This window comes from Apis florea, unplaced genomic scaffold (genome assembly GCF_048593485.1).
Source record: "Apis florea isolate Af1SG1 unplaced genomic scaffold, ASM4859348v1 contig_2293_pilon, whole genome shotgun sequence".
NCBI classification, from domain to species: domain Eukaryota; kingdom Metazoa; phylum Arthropoda; class Insecta; order Hymenoptera; family Apidae; genus Apis; species Apis florea.
Genome location: NW_028256554.1, coordinates 2,495,955 through 2,517,138, shown reverse-complemented (window position 1 = coordinate 2,517,138; position 21,184 = coordinate 2,495,955). Strand labels below are relative to the sequence as shown.

The 21,184-nt window shown below is 49.9% G+C and overlaps 1 protein-coding gene across 1 annotated transcript in view; it reads right to left on the bottom strand.

Annotated features, from left to right (window-relative positions):
* Positions 1–21,184, bottom strand: part of LOC100863339 (uncharacterized) — a 247,090-nt gene that overhangs the window by 70,100 nt on the left and 155,806 nt on the right. Inside the window, 1 exon segment of the mRNA XM_086903552.1 lies at positions 20,109–20,298. Within this exon segment, the coding sequence (XP_086759678.1) occupies positions 20,109–20,298 (190 nt within the window).

The window sequence follows — 21,184 nt, the reverse complement described above, 5'->3', positions numbered from 1 at the left end:
ATCGAGCCCCAGGCAACAATCGCGACCTTAATTATCGGCTAATAATGTACACGGAGGGAAAGGGGCGGCGTCCGTACGCGTCCGTTAACCCGTAAATAAAGCGGTCCATTATCGGTGCCCGTGCAATTACGATTCCATGTAAATTTTTCTCCAACCCCGGAACAAATTATCGCGCGAAACAAGTAACTACGGAAACCACTTTACCGTTTTTCCTCTCCTTTTTATTTCCTCCCCCTCGCTTCTCCCTTCTCTTCTTCTTTTTCTTCCTCCTCTTTTTCTTTTTTTTTTCTTTCTTTCTTTCTTTCTTTCTTTCTTTCTTTCTTGTCTCCTCCTCTCCCATCGTCTCTCCCTTCCCCCGTCCTTTCCCCTCCCCTCCCTCCCCCACTCCCGCCTTCTATTAAATCGCCGCGTCGCGAAGTTTCCCTTTGACAAGGGTTTAATTTAACTGCGCTTCCTTCTCCTGATCACGTCAAATTATTTTACTCATTTTCATTAAGGATAAGATATTCTTTCCTTCCTTCTTTCTTTCTTTCTTTCTTTCTTTCTTTCCTTCTTTCTTTCTCTTTTTTTCCACGCGAAGGAAGAAGGAGGGAAAGAGGGGGAGGGGGAGGGGGGAATAAAAATGAAAGAAGGAAAGAAGGAAAGAGGATGGAGAAGGGTACAGGGAACTGCCGCCTCGTAACGAGACGTTTGACGGACGCGCTTATTCTCGAGAGGAAACGGCTCACCGACGGTCGGGCGTGGAAACGAACGTAGGAACGAGAGAAACCGTTGGCCTGATGGGATTGAACAGTGGGCCAAAAACTTGGCCATTTTTTTCTTCTACCCCAGCTTCGCCAATTAGATCGGTCGGATCTTATTAACATTTTAATACCTCCGGCGAGATCGTTTCCTAAACTCTCTCTCTCTCTCGTTTCCTCCCCTCTTTTTTATTCCAATTAAAACGGCCTCCGGCCACGCGGGCAGAGATCGAATCGAATCTCTTCGAATCTTCTCCCCCTCGTGGCCGCGCCCTGCGACAGTATAAGTGGATTCGACGCGTTTGCTCGATTAAACGGCACGCACGGGAAGCATAAGAAGATCGAGCAACACAGGGAGGGAGATAGATAGAGAGAGAGAGAGAGAAAGAGAGAGGGATGTCGTTAATAATCACGAGCAACACTGTACTCGCTTCCCGCTCGTTTACAAATTTACAAATTGCCCCCCGTGTGGCGGGGCAACGCACCGCCCTTCTTCGGCCGATTCAAATTCAACCGAGTCAACGAAATCGTTGGCGTCATCCCGAAGTAATTACGCGCTTAACTTTTTCGCCCATCGGTTGTCTCGCACCCTCCAAGGACGTCACTCATATCCCCGCCAGGGAATCCTGGGAGAGAAGGGGTGGCGAAGAAAGGGGTGGGCCGTCCAGGAGGACGAAACGTCCTGCTAAAAGTTTTAGGACTCGCGAGAGGATTGTGGGACCCGTCCAGCGGTCTTCGTTATTCATAAGAGGCAGGTCGAGCGCGATCTTCTCGCAGTAATGGGGAGGGGGAGGGTGGAGCGGTTTATATTAATATTCACGGACGTGAAACGTTAACGGGAGTAACGTTTCTCGTAACGCGAAACTTCTAATTAGTTACGTGATTCAGACGAAGGCATCGACGAGCCGTGAGATAAACGCGTGCGAGAATTTTGAGGGTGTGTACGTACGAACGAGGATGATACTCGATGCGAGGATAAAATCAAGATAGGAGGAAAAAATCAAAATTATTATAATCGTAGTTATTACGATATTAACCCTTTCGTTACTACGGGAATGATATGACGATTGCATATCGAGTATCTTTCTCTGGAAATGTAGCATCGATATTTTATCGTCAATTTTTTTCTCGATAAACATCGTCAAGGCAACCATCTTTCTCGTGCATCGTGCACATTTTTGTCGCGAAAGGGTTAAACGAGGATGAAAAGAAGTTGGAGAGAAGAAAAGCTTCGCTCCCTTCGAGGAGAAAAATATAACAATTCGAGATTGTTGTTGTTGACAACGCGTAAGAATCATTTTGTCCATTTGTAATAATGATTATTCTGCCGCGTCTGCCCTTCGGATTACAAATGCTCTTCGCGGACTCAATTTGCGAATTCCGCTGGTCCTCTGTTCATTGTTAGGCGGGGATTAATAATACATCGAACGCACCCACCCCTTCGTGCGCGCCCACACCCCGAGCAGGGACCTCGACCCTAGAACCCTACGCTCCGACCACGAATAATAGATTCGAGCCAGTTCCTTAACTAAAGCCTGGAAAATCTTGCTCGTTGCGCTTCTGACATAAATTAGCGGCGAGGCATTAAAAGCGATCGGTAATCTCTCTCTCTCTCTCTCCCTCTCTTTCTTTCGCGAATCTTTGACCCCTGCTCGACGAATATCGATCCACGTGATGGATCGACCATCCACCCTGACGTTATTTTTTCCTTCGTCTCGCGTCACTCGTGTCAAAACCGCAGAGCGTGGGTGCATGAGAGATTAGAATAGGGTGCGAGAGAGTTTTGATAGTCTCATCCCCTTCTCCTACCTTCTCGAATGTCTCGTAGGGTTGATCCTCTATCGGGGAGGGGGACAGAAAAAAAAGAAACGCAAAGCATAAATGTATCGAAGCGCGTGTAAACAGAATAAGGGTAAAATTTCTTCTTTTTCTCTTCTCCAATTTTCCCGATCGACGCGCGTTTCGGGGAAGGCAAATTTTCTGGAAGCGAGAGAGCGGCCGAAGAATGGCGGGGACAATGGCGGGCAACGGAACGAGAAAAAAGGTGCGAAACCGGTCTTCGACGGGCCGCGATCGTTCCGTCCCTTCTTCCCACAATCCTGCCTGAGTATTTTCAGTTCATTAGCAAGTCAAATAACCGAAGTTCCTTTGCCAGAAACAGAGAGAACTCGAAGGAGAATCGCGAGAATCCTTCTCTCCCCCTCTCCTTCTCCGTTGCTCCCTTTTTCCCGTGGCCGATAAGGATACGTCTTGGCAACAGAGAGAGAGAAAGAGAGAGAGAGAGGAGAAAAGAGGGATCGCGCAAAGAGAATTCCAGACGGGAGGAGAGGATGGATTTACGTTTCTTCTTATATGTACATACACTTACACTTTATACTTGTACTTTTATAAATGTGTACATATATGTATATGTACGATTCTCGAGGTGCCAACACCCTCGACGCGCTACCACCTCGAGAATTTAAAAGGCGGGGGGAGGGGGGAGAGGGTGGCTAGCTTAGGGCTGAATTTCCTCTATCTCCATTTATTTACTCGGCCGCCCAACTTTCTTCCAGCCTTCGATGCCATTAAAAATAAAAGTTTGCGGGATCTCGAGGACGCCTCCCCAATTTCGAGCCTCCCCCCAGTCTCTCGTTTTCACGTTTCACCGATTTTTCGCGTTTACGTTTTAAGGGAGAGACGTTTTAAGGGGAATCGATATCGTTCCGCTTCGTTCTTCGTTTTAAATAATAATCTTTGTTTTGTACGCGTACAAAGATTTCTCCATTGTTCGTAGCGAACGTATCTTTTGCTTTATTTCCATAACCAGATTCGCTCTTTTTTCAAAAGAAAGAAAGAAAGGAACGTACGTTTGTGCAGATATCCGAGATTATTTCCGCAACCAGGTCACCGGTAAGGGAGACACACTGAATTTAATCTCGAGAGAAGATGGATTAATGTATAGCGCGCGAGTATCGAAATATCGGGGGCGCGAAATATCCGTGGATAAAAGTACATAAAAGGTGCATAAATAAAAGAGAGGAGGAAAGGGAAGAGGGTCGTTGGCAAAGGTATTGTCTCGTACTATGTAGGAGAGAAAAAGAGAGAGAATTTCTTCTCCGTCTCGGGGAGAAGAGAGTTTCTACAACTCTCTCTAAGCAGACTATTTCGAGAAGCGGAAAGCCAAAGTATTTGCGCAAGTATTCGTGGATACTTTTATTCGTCGATATTATTAAATCGGAGAAAGGGATTGTAACCCTCTTCTCTGCCAATACGTGTATCTCAGTTTTATTAGGGAGAATATGTTTCGCTCAATGATCGATCCGTTATTATTCGTCGGTCGAATTTCTTATCCTTCGCCTCGACGGTCGAGAGAAAATCGAAAAAGAAACGAAATTCGGAAAAATCCGAGTATTTGCCGATAAGATGAAATCTTAGAAATCCTCGTAAACACCGATTGCCGGATCGCCTGAGGTCGATCTCGCCGAGGATTCAATTTCCAAAATCCTCGACGCATTTTCCACGCGTTGGGAAACAATAGCGACGACGCGTGCAGACTGGATCGAGGGGATTCCGAAAAAAAACCGAGGAACAGGGATTTGAACGCGGTGGTAAAAGAAAAAAGAAAGCGTCAAGGAACGAGAGAACGATGGGCACAAAGGAGAAAGGAAGAGGGGGAGGGAAGAAGGCGCATTGTTTTCCAGCAGACCGTTTCTGCTGTGAGAAGGGTCCAGTTTCCGTCAAACTAGCGTTTTTGCGCCGGTTTACCCCGACACTGAAACGTGACCACGCCGTTTCGACACCGTTCGTTTCTTCGTTTCTTCCTAACGACCGACACGCGTTCGAAACGATCCACGCGACCCTCCACGTCCAACGTCGCGTTAACCGCAAGAAATCGATCGGTCGCTGCAGGATCCAGAGTCGATTCGATGGAAAATCGCGGCAAAGGGAATATCGAACGAACGGAAGAAGGATTCTTCTTCGTCGAATCCTTTTTGCCCAGGTAAGAGAATAAACAGCGAGTCTTTTTTAAATTGGATCCCTCCGGTTCACGGAGGTATTATAGGAGAGAAAGAAGAAGGTTACGGAGAGAAATTCCCGCACGACGGCTTCGTTCAATTTTGAAGTTGGGAAATTACGTAAAATTAACGACGGATAGAACGAATCCTCGAGATACTCGAGGACGGTTCAACCTTCGCCTGGCGGGCCAACGTTGGCAAACGTTCCTCTATCGGGATAATAAGTCGACGACGAGGCTTGCCGCCTGCTCGACCCCATCCCATGCTACGAACGCTGCTAAACGCTGCTTCGTTCCTGGAAAGCGTCGTGTATAAGTGTTCCCAAGACTCGCGTGCACTCATCCATCCTGCGAGTTCTCGAGCGAGCTATAATAACCGGGGAGGGGGATGAACGCGCAGACACAATGTCAAGAATTAATCTTTCCTCGATGAACCTGAGCGTGCAACTTCCGAGCGTACAACTCGCGAGCCACGAAACTTGTGTAGAATCGAAGGATAAAGGGGGAGAGATAAATTAATAGATAAGTGGAGGAGTGGATAAAGAGGGAACGAATTTCCCTCTCAGAAATTCGTTCCATCCGAATCAGGCTCTATCTCATAGACGAGGACGAATCGAAATGGGACGACGTGACGTATCGTTCACTCAGCCTCTATCCTCTCCTCTCGCTCTCAACTTTTTCGAAAGGAACTTTTTCTCCCTCTTCTTCTTCTTCTTCTTCTTCTTCTTCTTCCTAGCCAGGAGCATGCGAGAGGGTGGAAAGTTGACGTGGAACGCGGGTCAAGACGGGTGAACCTGAAAATCAAAGTTTGACAGGATCCGTTTGCTCCTCCGCGCGGACTTTGCAGACTTCCAGACGAGCACTTTTCCTTTTCCTCGTAACGATACCGTAATAGCCCGGCCATTCGAGTGTCTGCCTGCCTATCTCTCTTCTCTCTTCTGTCCACCTCTTCGTTCACCCTCTTCACCGTTTCGAGAGATCCAGTCGGCCGTTTCCACTATATCCGTCCCCAAATACGTGTGTTCCTCGAGGACTATTTAAAAATCTAAAGTAGTCCTAATATAAGGGAGAACGTGAAAAGAGAGAGAGAGAGAGAGAGAGGCGCGAGTCTGTTTAATCGTTCGCCCTTCGAGTGTCTCTCGGAGCGAGGATCGCGGGCGTGAAACAATATTGGTATTTCAGATATTTTATTAAAGTTCCAAACGCGGGCCGGGAGGAGGGAGGAGAGAAGGGGTAGGAAAGGGGTGGAAAGCGGTTCTACAGTGCTACGAAAGCCGCTATCGATTATTGACTGGGGAGAAACGGATGCGGAGAGAGGCAATACAGAAGAGGCCTCCTGGGTTCCCGCCTACGTTCTTCCATTCCGATCTCGTCCACCTGGGAAATCCTCGATCCTGATGGATGAACTCGCGATATTTATTAATTATTGGAACGGTGGACAAACGCCGTGTCAGGCGACTGGCGATATAGCCAAGCATTGTTTTTTTACTCGGAGCAAAAAAAAAAAAAAAAAAAAAAAAGGTTTCGATGCGAGGAAATTTTCGAATGGATGAAAGAAAGATTTCGATTATCGTTGGAATTTTCCTTTACAATCTCTCCTGTGATTCATCCTTTTCACCTGTAATTTCGGATTAATTTCCAACGTTCGCGACAAACAGACAGACAGACAGACGGACAGATAAGACAAAGTTCGTCTCCTGTTTGCGCGTGTTGCGTCCAAATCTAAGGAAGTTAGACCAGTAATCGAATCTACAAAACGAATTTCGTCCAAGCTCAAAGCCGGTGCGCGGAAGGGAGAAAATCGAAGAAGGAAGAGAGAGAGAGAGAGACGGAGGAGGAAAGGCAAACTGGAAATTCCAGGGGATGAAATTAATAGCAACGTTGCGGAGAAATGAGGTGGAGGAAGGAGGGAGAGAAGAAAAGAGCGGAGTGGGCCACCTTCTTCTATCCCGATCTTTCTATTTTACCGGACACTGGGAACAGATCAAATGCAATTTCTCTTAAAGCTGTTACTTCCTTTCGCTTGTCCACTCGGAACAAGAACTCGTCGGTCTTGGGGGAGTCCATTAGAAACGGACGCTCGTGAACCGGAAATCTCGCGGGAGTCGGGGGAGGGGGGAGGAGGGGGAGAGGAGGAGGAGGAGGACGAGTGGAAGGAACGGGGCGACGCCGGTAACCGTAGAAGACCGGAGATAAAAAGGGAGCAACCGTGTCAAGGGAGGGATGGGAGGATAAAAAGAGAGATATCAAACCGTTCCTCCTGCGATTCTTATTTTTCCCGATCGATGGATGACCGCGAATCACTCCCGCGAAAGCGTTCCTCGAATGCTATTTCTCGAACAAGACGAGGCGAATCGAAACGTCTGAAGACGTTTTGTCTCCGCTCCGAAAGTATTCGATATTCGACGATCGCGTGCGCGATTCGATTATTAAACGTTAGAAATATTCCATTCCGTGCGTCGTTTCGTTTCGAGTCGAGCATGAAAGCGGAGGAAAAAATTAGCGAGCTATACCTTGTTTTTTCGTACTTTCCTTTGCTTCTTCTTCTTCTTCTTCTTCTTCTTTTCCATTCTCTTTAGGGGATAACGAACCACCTACAGTCCCGGCTAACGACGGGCATTTAAAGTTTAATCTACCTAATTAATAGTGCTCGTCTATTAGCGTGGAGGGGACCCCTCATATTTTCTACCCCCTCGCGAGCTATACCCACCGGCTACAAGCTAGCGGCCCCACGAGCAAAAACCGCCTCGTCTAATGCAGGGAAATGGCTGTTTCCTAAGTTTTCATCGCTCTTTTTCTCTCCACTTTTTTTTTTTTCCTCTTCTCCTCTCGTTTTCGGATCGAACCGTGCTCGCCGTACCTCTTAATGTCGCACAACGTCCCTTTTTTATCCGGCAAGACGACACTCCTCCTGTGGGTAGACCAACTTCCGACCCGAAGATTAACGAAACTTGGAAGGGGATATAAATCCAAGGGGAAGAGGAAGAGGGAGAGCGGGGCACGAGAAGGTCGAGTGGCAAACATTAATAGGAAAAGTCGGGATAACTGGTTCGAGCTTCTTCGAGCCACGCAAATTTCACGCAGGTTTCCTTATCCGAATCGATGAAGCGTAGTAGTTTTTCCCTCCGCTGGACTTCCTCCTTTAACGAGGAGTGAAATTTCATACGTTGGAGAAGCACCACTCGACGAGGAACGAGTAGTCGTGTACGATCGGGTAACACAAGCACGAGCACGACAAGGACGTGCCGTACGTGTCTTCGGACATTCGATTCGCGTAATCTCCTCTTCTATTTTCTGCGTTAAGAATTTATCCATTTCTCCCCTCCCCACCCACCCCTCTCCCCTGATTCGAACGGTCAAGAGTCGCGCGAGATCGCTATCTCTCCCCTTATCTCTCGCTATCCCTCCTGTTCACCTGTTTTTCCCTCTTATCCCCTTTCTCTCTCTCTCTCTCTCGCTTCGCTCGTTCTCCCATCGATATATCTCGAATTGGCGGGCGCGACCATTAATTTCATTTTATCGCCGCACGGGATTCGAGGCGAGCTGCGCGGTAATGCGTTTTAAATGTAAAACAGGCTAAGGCCTTGGGCGTTAACGGGACGAGTCGCCCGATAAAATTTGATTCCAACCCGCTCGCTCTCTCTCTCTCTCTCTCTCTTCGCCCGTCCGACCTTGATCTTCCTAACTCACCTCCCCCCCCAAGTACCATATATCCACTGGCCCTGATCCTCCGACGAGGTGTCCATCGAGTACAGCCCCGATCGACAGACCCGTGCCCGATACGATATACCCGTCGTAAATCACGGGTGAAACACCCGTGAAAAGACCTTCGAGCCACGAGAAACAGTCTATGGAATACTCGTTAAAATCGTGTCCACGGGAGGATGATGGCTAATAAAGAGCGCCACGATATTTCTGTAGGTAGGTAGGTAACGTTTTATCGGTAGTTTCGGCCCTCGGCTCTCTCTAATAAAATTGATATACCCTCCTTCTCCCGTAGTGGATGGAACGACGACATCTCCTTCTCAGGCACGCAGAGAGAGAGAGAGAGAGAGAGAGAGAGACATAAATTATTATGCGTCTGAGATCCGAAGCCGACGACGATCGGCTCGGAGCCTCGTGCTAGCATCGTTGGCAACCAAGGATTCGGGAAGCCGAGGACGGAGAAAGGGGTTGGGGCCCAAGGGGGTTGGCGAACTAGATGGGTATCGTCTGCCGTTAAGCGGCTCAGCCAGCAGCTCGTGCAACTTGCCTCCACCCTCCGAGCCTCGCCCCCGAGGACAAGGCCGGCCTCTTGGTGACTTTATGAATATTCTCTTTGTGGAAGTCGCTCGTGGATGCACTCGTTCACTTAGAACACGCCCGTACCTCGGCTCGGTAAACATTTTCTCCGTACCCCTCCCTCGACCACCGACCACCACCCATCCCCCACCCCCACGACCTTCTAATGGAGAAGGAATTATTTACGAGGGAATCGTTAAAGTAGAACAAATAGCGAAAGAGGATTTCACCCAACGGTGAAAAATGCCATTTCGCTCCCGATTCGCGATAAACCCTCCACGCTTCCCTCCCCTTCCTTTTTAAACCTCCCGATCTCTCGATTCTCGAGCAAACGACGAGATCTGAATGGATGCGTTCGAATGTTGGAAATCTCTTGCTCTTACTATCCCCAAAAAATACTTCCAATCTCTGCTCAATCTCTATCTCGTGGAATCGGGGGAGGAGGGATAAGAATGCAACCGCAAACACATTCCGAAGTTTCGGTGGTGATCTCCGGGGTTGTCTCCGGGCGTAATCGAGAGCAAGGCGAAATCACGGTCGAAATTTTCAATGCAATCGATCAAACGAGGGTCTGCAGGAGGATGAAAGCACCTTGCCAATCTGGCCAATCCCCCCCGGCCATCCACGGAGAAGTCAATGTATTCTCGGCCAACCGTGCAGCCGGCCAACTGGCCATTCGAAATGCGCAAACACCGGCAACAGTGGTCGGTGCACCGCGGGGTCAGCCGACGTTGGATTAATTATGCATCGGCCCTCGGCCAGGGTGCACTGTTCCCCGCTCGTCCACCGGCCAATTAGCTCCAAAAACAGTCGCAAGACCCGAAATCCCGGCCAAAGACTACCTGGATATTCCCGCGGAACGAGGATGGAGGAGAAGGAGGAGCGAAAAGGTGGTGGTGGTGGTGGTGGTGGTGATAGTGGTAGTGGTGGTGACACGTCGTCGCGAAAAAATCTTCGCCTGGATTTTTAACAAGCGTTTTTTAAATTGCAAATCGAACCGGTTTCATTAGGCGAGCGTTTACGCGCCAAGTTATATCGGTTAAGGGGGAGTGTCTAAGTCTAAAGTTTGATGAACTCGGATTTGAATATCGATTCGATCGTGGTACGCTAACGTGTCTCTCCCTTCCGATCGAGAAACATCTTCTCGAAAAATGATTTCAACTTGAAACGATTTTCGAGCTTTATCGTTACACGTCGGATAATATCATAATTATACGAATAATAGTAATTTTCTATCTATTTTCCAATTCTATCGCGTTCCAAATTCACCGCGTCTGCGATCGCGGAGGGAGATATAATAATTCTGTTTCCATCCATTGGAGGGAAATAAATGGTAGGAGGACAACGAGGTGCGAATGGTGCGATCGGTTTCTTCGGTTTCGAAAGCGAGGTGGGAGGAGTATCGAAAGTTGGGAGAGTGCACGAGAGAGTGCCAGGCATTAATCCCGTTTAGCCGGGGTTTATTGCCCGCGCCAAGTAAATTGGTAGGGCCCGCGCTAAATACCAGGAATACAATTTCCATCGGCCATGGCCACCGTTTATCCCTCTCCGACCCGAGATTCCTTCCGCGTCGAACCGAAGGGAGAAACGATCGGAGCGAAAGGACGAGCGATACGTCTCCAATTGGAAAATGGTCCACCATGGTTGTACATTTACTCCTCCACGATCTTTCTCGTCGACGAAACATTTCCATTATAGGGTATTATTCGATCTCCGTTTGCGGGAGACGCGCAACGAACATTAAATGCATCGAGGAGAAGCAGAAAGATGAAGAAGAAAGGTTCAAAGTCGTTTTTTCATCTTCTTCTTTTTAATCAATTTATCAAATGCGATTATGCAATAATGTTTTCGCGATCATTATCAGCCATCGCGCAGCCAGTCTCCTATTTCACTCTGATTCGATTAAACGGCAAAGCGCATAACCGACACGCTCTTAAACGAGATTTCGTGGAACGTAATGCGAAGGTGGCACGCGTGCCCGGCCCGACTAGACTGCGTGCACAAGGGGACGGGGTCGAAAGGTACACAGTTATCGCATTAACTCGTCATTGTCATTTTTATCACGCGCCCACTTGAATAAACAGACGGACGGACGCTAGTCCCGTCGCTCGCCGCTTTCTCCATCCGACCCCTCGAAACCTGTCCGCTTGTTTTCGCGCGACTCTTCAACCCGACCCGCCACCGGGGGCTGAATTCGCGGTGCTTCACCCCCTCCTCCTCCTCCTCCTCCTCCCCAGCTCTCCCCGTTCACGGTTCCCGCTCTCTGTCGGATTAGCCGCTAACGACTCGTGTTACTCGAGTTTGCAACGCAATTTTCCCTTTCCCTCCAATCCTCCCTAACCCCGTCTACCCAACCGACCCCTAATTTTTCGCCAAACGATGAGGAATAGTGGATTACGGGGAGGACAATCCCGTCCAAGTCCAAGTTCGTTCGAATGGGGGAGGAGGGATTCGAAAAAAAAAAAAAAAAAAAAAAAAAAGGAAAAAAAAAGAGGAGGAATCGCGTTATCCTTCTCCCGTTTCGAATAATTTCGAAAAGAGAATCAGGCAGGGGGGAAAAAATTCCAAGAGGACGTATTAAGGATTAAAGAAGACGTCGTCTGAAGGAGGAGGAGGAGGCGAAAGGCGGCGGCGCGCCATCGGTTTTTGTATATTTTATCCGGCACCGAGAGAAATATCGCGGAGCAAGCTTTGTTGCACGACCGGTATGCATGGTAATAAAGTGGGAGACGGGCGGAGAAACGAAGGGCGGTGTAAAGCGTAAAATTCAAAGGGAATTCGAGAGAAGGTGACGGACGTATGAATGCCTCTTCCTAGACGTCCTTTCCTCCACGACTCCTTCCCTCCCTCCTTCCCCCCTCCTCCACGGGAATATATTGTTTATTCAGGATCTAGGGCGGAGGGATGGTGTCCGCGATAAATATCGATAACCCATAATCCACGACGCGGTGGGTATATCGAGTATTTTGTCGGTGTTGGGGGAGGAGGAGGCGAGCCGTCTCGAGAATTTCGAGAGGAGTTTCGACCCTCGAAATTCCATCGAGCGTGCCGATGCCTTCGCTCCGCCGCCGCTCCCATTCTCGCGAAAATCGCAAGTAAAAGAATCGGGATCGGTTTCGACCCGATAAACGAGGCGAGAGATGAAATGGTCAAAGAATAGTGGAAAATCGTGGATCGATATGAAGGAAGGAGGAAAAAAGTGTTGGCACGCGAGTGGAATTCCGTCGCCACGAGGACGGATAGAGGGGGTCGGGAGGGAAGGGGCCGGTCGGCGAACGAGCGAGGATTAATTAAGCTCGTTTGTTCGGCGATTTGCGCCGAAATCAAATCGCGTTGGACGAGCGTGCGCTCGCGGCCCACGCCTGCACACCCAAGGAACGTAACGAATGGGTATCGCGCGCGCTACCAGGAACCGGTAATGCTGCGGGGGACGAGGCCCGTCGCTCACCATTACTAAGCATTGTGTCTGCGGTTCCACCCGATTTGTACCCTTGCCGGCCACGCGTCAGGGACATTTATTAAAGCGGCACCGGTTCGACACAGAAGGGGCCAGAAAGGGACGAGAGAGAAAGCGTTTAGCTCTTCTCACCCTCGAGTCGTCGTCCCGATCGATCGATCGATCGTTTCGCCTTCCTCTTCTCGCAGAAAATTTTTTTTCACGGATCTCTTTCGGGGATGACTCTCGATCAGTTGCTTCGAGACGATATACATACATTCGATCGAACGAATCGGAGGAAGGGAGAAATCGTGCTCGAAGACGATGTATGGATGATTGCTTTTCACGGAATCGTGTTACTCGGCCGCGAGACAGGAAGCCTTCGCTTACCGTATCGTGTTCGTCGAAATTAAACAACGTTTCCTGGATGGGCTGTTACGAGCTGGTAGATCTCGTTCCATTTAGCCTCGTTTACATCGAGGTCGAGAAGTTCAGGGTCGTATCGTTCACCTTTCCTTCCCTCTCAAGATTAGATCATCCATTAACTTTCATCCAAGATGAGGGAAAAGAAAAAAAAGGAAGGGGGGGGGGAGAAGGAAACGAAGGAAAAATAGATTGGTCGAGTAGAAAATATAGATTCGAGATATCGAAATTGAAACGAGAACGTCCGGGGCCGTCAAATAATACGCGAGAAGGTCAAGTAATTCATCGGCTAACAAGATGGTTGCTACGAAAGGGGGAGGGGGGGAGGGGTGTTTAGTGGAGAACCACGGTTCGTTAAACCGCTTAGAATAGGTAATTACGATAGAAACTTGGTGAACGAGCCGGCCGAGAGGCTCGTTCTATAATAGAAGCCCGTGCACGCGAAATACACGGTTTGTGCGCGAGGTCAGGACGAGCAAGGAGCATCTGCTCGTCCATTTCGAATCAAACACGCCACCTCGAAATACCCTCCAATGGACACGCTTTTGACCCCGAAAATTCGATCGTTCGAACCGAGCGAAACGAGCTGCGTGAATTTCACTGTAATTTTACGTACGTGGAATCGGCGCGCGATCCTTTTCTCTGGAATTTCTCATTTGTGCCGAGAGAGGAAAAAAAAAAGAAAAAAAACAGCCGATCAAGCAAAGCAAATACAACCTTTCCTCCCGCGAATCGAATCGAATCGAATCGAATGGAATCGAGATCAAAGTCTCGATTCTCCTCCTCGGCCGTAATTCAAATTCCGCGTCGTGATCTCTTCGAATCCAACTCTCTCCAAGTTTCACTCGACGGCTGCCGAATAAAAAGCGGCACTCGGTCGACCGCGGGCCAAAGTCGCGAGTTTGCCTCGCTGGAACGAGGGCGCCCCGCGTCAGCCGGGAATTTTTGACGCGAGGCAGGTGGCCAACGAGCGACGGGGGCCCCCGTAAAAATATACACACTCGGCCGGGCAAATAATTCGATGGCTCGTCAAGCGAGCGCTTGATCCTTTACGGATTAGCCTGTCAAAACTAACGTCCGGCGGCGTGGAACACGCGGTCCACCGGTGTCTTCCATCATCCGTCCCCGTCTCCACCACACCCTTCGTTCCTAATAAATTCACAGCCTCGTAAAACCGTCTTCCGGCGGCTCGCGTCGCCGCCACCGCCACGAAATTTCGAATAAATTCACGCGGTGAAAGCGTTAGCGCGACCCTCCTCCCCTCCTCCTCCCCCTGAAATTACCGACTCGATGCACGCCGCCACCCCGAATAAAACCTGAGAGTCCAACTTCTCTAATCGCTCCCCGTTTTACGATACGTGGCCGGAAAATCGAGGTTCCAGAGGCGAAATTTCGCGGGTATCGTAAAACTTGGCTCCATCCGGCAACATCGATCCATCCACATCGACGCACGCGGCGCGTATTCCTCCCGTCCCGACAATTAGGGGAGGAGGGAACGGGGAGGGGAAGGGTGGAAAGATGAGGAAAAAAGAGGGAACGAGAGAGAGAGAGAGAGAGAGAGAATCCTCCTGATGGTAAAGTCGATACGTTCGTGACTACGTGGCAACGCGATAGACGTGATCGAATACGAAATTCTATCTACGAATACATACACATAGAAGGATCCGCGATCACGATGATGATGCATCGCCCATAATGAACGAGCGCGAAAGGCACGAGTCGAGGATTGTAAATAACGCTCGACCCGTTCCTCCGTATCGTTTCGAATCGGCGGATATCCAACCAACGAGAGTTCGACGAGTGTAAACGAGAGCTTGTCCCGCAATTTTTTCTCTCCCTCTCTCCTCTCTCTCTCTCTCTCTCTCTTCCTTTCTTCCCGCTTTTCGCCCCGCGGCGAGAAGGGAAGAGCCGGCGGTAGCCGGCTTCGAGGTAATTATTAATCGGTTTGTTTAACGTGGCGCCGCCCACAGAGGAGAATGCGCGACGGTTTCTCGGCCGGGCCGGAGAATTGAATTAAACACGAATTTCATTTCGAAATAGAATCCCCGGGCTGGGGCGGGATGGCGCGATAAAACGAGTTCTCGCTTTCGAAACGGCGAATCTAGGCCTCTCGTGCACTCACGCGCGAATCTCCTTTTGTTTCGAAATTTCAATTAGTGGGGAGATACGCGAGGCCACTCGTCGGTACACGCGTCACGACGCGTTTCACCGTTTCTGAACGCGGATCAGAAGGTTGCTTTCCACGATGAGCGATGCATCTTTAAATATCTCCTCTCCTCGGTTCACTCACCTCCGCCTTCCGAATAATTCCGATATACCACCACGGTTTTACCATCTCGAGATTTAAAAATGGAAATTCGGCGACGCTTCGATCGTGGTTTACTCGCGGGTTTAAAATAGACGAGACGTCGAGTAGATGAGTCGAGGAATAGTCGGCCAATAATGGCAACGCTTACTTTGTTTAATTCGTCGCTATCTCTAATGCCGGAAACACACACACCCAATGATAGAGAAATTGAAAATTTTGGGAAGAAGGAGGAAAACAATCGAGGATCGAGGATGCTAATTAATATTTGCATCATTTATCCTCGCTCTCTTCTTTACGAATTCAGATTCTACGAAACGAAACGTTGCGTATCTCTCCACTTCGAAAGCACGCCGTTTCGTGCAAACTTTATAAACTTTCGTCGGAGAATTTGAGGAATTGATCTATATCGATAGCGCGGTGGCCGAATTTCCAGCGAATTTTCGTACGTGGAAGACGTGGTCGATTGGAGCCGAGTGGCCTTGCGCCGCTTTGCGTTAGGCAACAGGGCCACTCTATCGGGCCACGCAAAATCCTTAATTATTATGCAGCAAAGCGAATCAGGAATCCGGATAATGCCGGCAATCGAACTGGCGTACACGTAAGGGTTTACGTAGAACTGGTTTCGAAAGGGGCCGGAGGAGTTCCCTAAAACCGCAGTGACCTCCAATTATCCTGTGGGTACCACGTGGCCCACGTGGTACCCATGCTCCCTACGGACTGTCCGCAAACACCCCTATGTCGGTCTTCTCATCGCCTCTAACGCCCCTCGGATTAATTCATTATTAAAATAACCCTGTTCGCCGTGAGTTTGTTATCCTCCATTAGACAGGAATCGCGGGAAATCGAATTAAAAGCTTGGTGACAGGACACTCGTTTCTCTTCGTCGCTGTAATAACAATCTTCACGTTCGAGCGATAAAGAAAGGAAGAGAGAAAGAAGGAAGGAAGGAAGGAAGGAAGGAAAGAAAGGAAACAACACTTTGAAAACTCTGGTCCCGAATTATTTATCGAAAGAGACGAATCGTCGATTCCCCCGTTCGAGACCGATGATACGCGCAATTGATCAGGACTCGTCCTGTCGAGGTTTGGGGCGAGGCAAAGTTTAGGGATCGGGAGGGAAAATCAAAAGTCCTGATTAGGTATTCCGAGGTCGGACAGGGTTTCAACCCTCTCCGTCTTGACCGTCCCGGTCTAAGACCGGACATTTCAATAAAGCCAAAGGCAAACGCGTGCGAGAGTTTCGAATCAGTGACCGCGACGCGAATCCTGGTCACCAGCTTTCTCCGCTCTCAAATTGCGCATGTCCCCGCGTCTATCCACGAGTAACTGCGATCGATCGATCCTCCTCCCCTCCCCCCCTCGATGCCGTGTACGGTGGACCTCGTATTTTCTTCTCGTTGTCGTTTTCTTCCATCGCATGGAAATGCGCAAGGAGCAAGGAGAGGGAAGGAGAGTCGGAGGATAGGATGAGCGATCCTCGGGACGAATCGGCTATTAATAAATGAATAATTCCGAGGGATGGCAAGCGGTGGATAGGTCGAGGCGCATCGAACGAGGCCCATAAAACTTTTCCTTTCCCCCATGGTCACTGTTCCCCTACACGCGTCGATTCTCTCGAATTAGCGAAATGATTTCCGGGAAAAGTTTCCACGCCGCTTGTCCACGGCCACTTTCACCCCCATAAATCTATCCTCCCCCGCGTCGCTTCGTCGCCAAAATTCCATTCCTTTCGGCTCGTCGGAATAATCCGACGCGGGGACGAATTATCGCGTTTGATTGGAACCAAACTCGACTCGTCGTTAACGAACTTCGTTAACGAAGCACGATCAAGTGGATGACGTTTGTCTCTAAATAGATCGAATCGGACGATCGCGACACGATCAAAGTCTTAAACCGTTCGAACCAAGAGAGATAGAGAGAGAGAGAAAGAGAGAGAAAATTCTCTTTCTCGCTTTGCAAATAAACAAGACTCGATCGAAAAAAAAAAAAAAAAAGTCCTTCTTTTATCCACGCGAAACGAATCGTCCCCGATCTCGCGAATAACCGCTCACTCGTCCGGCTTTAAAACTTCATTTCCGATCCCCGTCGTCCCTTTCCGATCGCGAGAGGGGAGAGATCTCCGAACTACGCTCGTATCGCTCTTCCTCCTCTTCTCTCCTTGTCTCTCGTAGCAGTAGAAAGACACTGTCTCGAGAGTTCGTAAAGAGAGTTCCAGTTCTTGTATCGAGGAACCCTGAATCGAACCCTGAACCCACGGTTCATTTCGTCTCACGACGCGCTGGCCGCAACCCCCTCCGTCCGTCTCGCGCTCAAGCTAAAGCCTTTCGCCTTTTCTCTCCTTCGTTCCTTCTGGGGGAGGGGAGAGAAGAAGAGAAAATAAGAGGACGAGCGTACGTACACGGTCGGTACGAGCCCATAAAAATCACGCTCCCCCTCCTCCCTCTCCGCCGATGGATTATTGACTTTGCGTTTGTCGAACCCGATGGCCGAATCTTCCCAGCCGAGCCGAGCTTCCCACCGTCCCGCCCAATCTGGCCGGCCACCGTTTTTCTTTCGTAGATTGAGGGCACACGGGTCGCATATTGGATCGAGATTCGCCGGAAATCGGAATGTTTGCCTTCCGAGAGAAGCCGGACCTCTTCATCGCCTCGATTCAACGGGATGGGAAGGGGGGGGGGTGGAAAAGATCTGGAAGAGAACGCCACCGTCGATCAATTTTTTCCCCTTCCTCTCCCCCCCCCCTCCCCCTCTCCTCTCCTCCCCCTACTTTTATCTTACACCACGGTAGCTGTTAATTACTCGCGGCGCGAAAATTATTCTTCTCCGATTTCTCTTGATCACGCGTTTTAACGGCGAGTAGTTGTCGAGTTGGTTTTATTATATCAAAAAAGAAAAAAAAAAAAAAAAAAAAAAGAAGAAGAAGAAGAAGAAGAGGAAGAAGAAAAAAAGAGTAACGAGAAACCGGAGTTCGAGCCCCGGTAACAATTTGCTCGAGAAAATGATGGACGGAAACAGGAGTTTGTACTTAAATGATGAAACCAGAGCGCGGTTGCTTTGTCGCATCGGCTGGAAGCCAAATTGGAAGCCGACAGGCCGGCTCGAAAGTACCAACGGGCAATAGCAGACGTACCGACAGACGTAGCGGGCAGAGGAACGGCCGTTAAAGTCTCTTGCATCCGGTAAAACGGTCGCGTGCGAGAGAGAGGGAGAGGAGCGAATCCGGGTACAGGCCAGGGCCAGAGACGGCCACTCGCGACTAAACGAGCAGAAAGCCAAAGCAAAGCCGCGTTTGGCTAGTATTCGACGCGCCAACGGCCGGTTTAATTACTCTCTTCATAGAGACACTAAATATTCGACTGTCTGTGAGGTGGCCAACCGGACTCGACGCGCGCCGTCTCTCGCAGAAACGATAATTACGCGGGCAAACCCTTTCGTAGGCGCGCAACACTGTCTGATCCTTTCTCCCAATCGATTTCCATCGATACACCGCCTTGTATCATCTCCTTTGCCGCGAGATGATTAAAGCGCGCGTGTCACAGATTAGATCACAGGAGGGGGGAGATTGGGTAGAAAGAGAGACGAGAAGGAGAAGTGGGAGAAACGAAATCCGTCCATCGAATCGTGGCGTGGAATAATCGTTCGTATCGATTATTTTCTCTCTCTCTTTCTCTCTCTCTCTCCCTCTCCCGTCCTCGAAAACTTTGACGAGTAAATTTCTCCCTTTAATCATCACGTTCCAAGACGAGATAAGAGTGGGAAGGAAGCGCGAAAAGTTGGGAGGAATGCACAAAAGGTGGTGTTACACCTTTCACAAACTTAATTTACCGCCGGATAAATTCGTTGGAAACTTTTCTCGAGCGCATTCCCTTCCTCTGACTCCTAATTGATTGTCGCAGCGCGCGTCACGTTTTGACCGACTACAACCGACTTCTCCCAACGTCTTCTTCCCCCCTTCTTCCCGCGAAAATTTCATTTTTCGATGATCGATCTTCGAGAAATCTTCGCGAAGAAGGAAGACAATGGCCCTCTCGTCCTTTAAAGGAGACACACTCGACATCCATCGACCTCCCTCGAACTCGATCTCGTTTTAATTAGCTTCACCGGCTGGTAAACAATACGTAAGCCCTTATTTCTCACGAATTAATTTTCAAGAATTCCAACCGGCTCGCTCGCGCAGCAGCTTCGCTTTTATTCCGCGACGAGGGGTTCGCGCCGCGTAACGAGCATCCCCTTTCACGTTCACCACCGTTCGTTTCCTGAAATTTCTAGGACACGTTGCTGCCAATTACAAAGGGGCGAGCCAACGCTGCGAACGTTGACACGCTTTTTCGATCCATTCCCGCCTCGGAAAAAACAAACAACGCCTCGAAACGAGGTTTCGCTCTCGTTCCCCGACCCGATATTATCCACCCGATAATCCAACTAATTCGCGCTCTCTTATTCCTCGTCGATGGATGAGCGAGGAGATGGAGGAGTAAGGGGGAGGGTGAAAATCATTGCGAATGGGCCGGAATATTCAAGCGGGCGGGTAATCGCGGTAAGAAGGACGGTGTACGCGGTGGAAGAAAATCCGTGCGGGAAGAGGAAGAGGAAGGGGAAGAGGTGGGCGCGCGGCTTAGAGCGGCGCGAGACGCTCATCTGCATTTCAAATCTTGGCCGCCCTAGCCAAGATTTCCACGCGGCACTCCGCTGCACGAGGCCCCTTCGTTCGCGTGTCTCACCGCTGGAATCCGATACGATGGAATATCGGTGGTGGATCGAGCGACCGTTTCGCTCGAGCGGAAGTCTTGCCGGCCTTCCGTACGCGGAAGAAGAAGCGCCATCTTCTCCCCGGCTGACGAATGAACGGATCAGCCGTTCGAAGGAACGGCTCGAAAGGTGTGATGATGATGATGATGATGAGATGAAGATGATGACGACTTACCTTGCCGACTCCGGTGAGCTCCTTGACGCCTATCCTCCGCAGGAGAGCAGGTGGCGCGGGTGGCGGAGATTTGAGAAGAAGGGCGGCGTATCCATTGGGAAAGATCGGTTGCTCGTCGGAACCGATGTTCTCGTCGCCCGAGCGACGTCGACGGTGCGGGCTCGACGAGAGGTTTAACTTTTGGGCCGCTCTGAAATTCACCAACACGAGATACACGTATTACACATTTATCCACCGATATCCATCCATCCACCCTTAATTTCCATAAACTGAGCTCGTTCTCTGGTAAAAGAGAGACGGGAACTCGCGTGTCTAATAAACTCTTCGCGACGTGGAATTCGCAGGTAACAGACGCGCGAGGCACGCGGTGTGAAATCGAGCAACGGCTTAAATCTCAGGAGGGAGGCGGAAACGTCGTTCGTTCGTTCGTTCGTTCGTTTGTCTCGAAGATACGAAGAAGAGAGAGAGAGAGAGAGAGAGAGAGAGAGAGAGAGAGAGAGATAGAGAGGGGAAAGGGTCGGTGGATCGCGGAAGGTATGCGTCTCGAGGGTGACTGGGTGACATACTCCGCGAGGCAAGCCGGTAATCAGCGAAGGTAATGTGCCGGAACCCGGTGCGCACCGGAAAGAGAGAGAGAGAGAGAGAGAGAGAGAGAGAAGGGTGAAGAAGCGTAACGCAGTGGGACCGTAGGGCTCACTTTTGGCGGTGGGCAGAGGACTCGGTTCAGGGGCTTGGTCGCCCTAACTTCTCCAGCCCTCGGGCCTCGTTAACCCACGCTCTGTGAAATTGGAAATACCAACGAGAGAGCCAACTCTCTCTCCCTCGCTCCTTCTCCATCGAGCCTCCTCCTCCTCCTCCTCCTCCTCCTCTCGTTGCGGTACACGCGTGCAAGCATTCGCAACCACCCTGTGGGGCGTCATAAAAAATAGAAAGGACCGTGAACACGGAGGGGGAGGAAGGGCGGTTATCAACTTCTCGCTCCCGCCCGTATTACGCGTCCGAATAATCCGCGCCGTTTCCCTCGCCTCTTCATGGACCGAGGCTAATAGTCTCGCGAAAAGATACCGGAATACCTG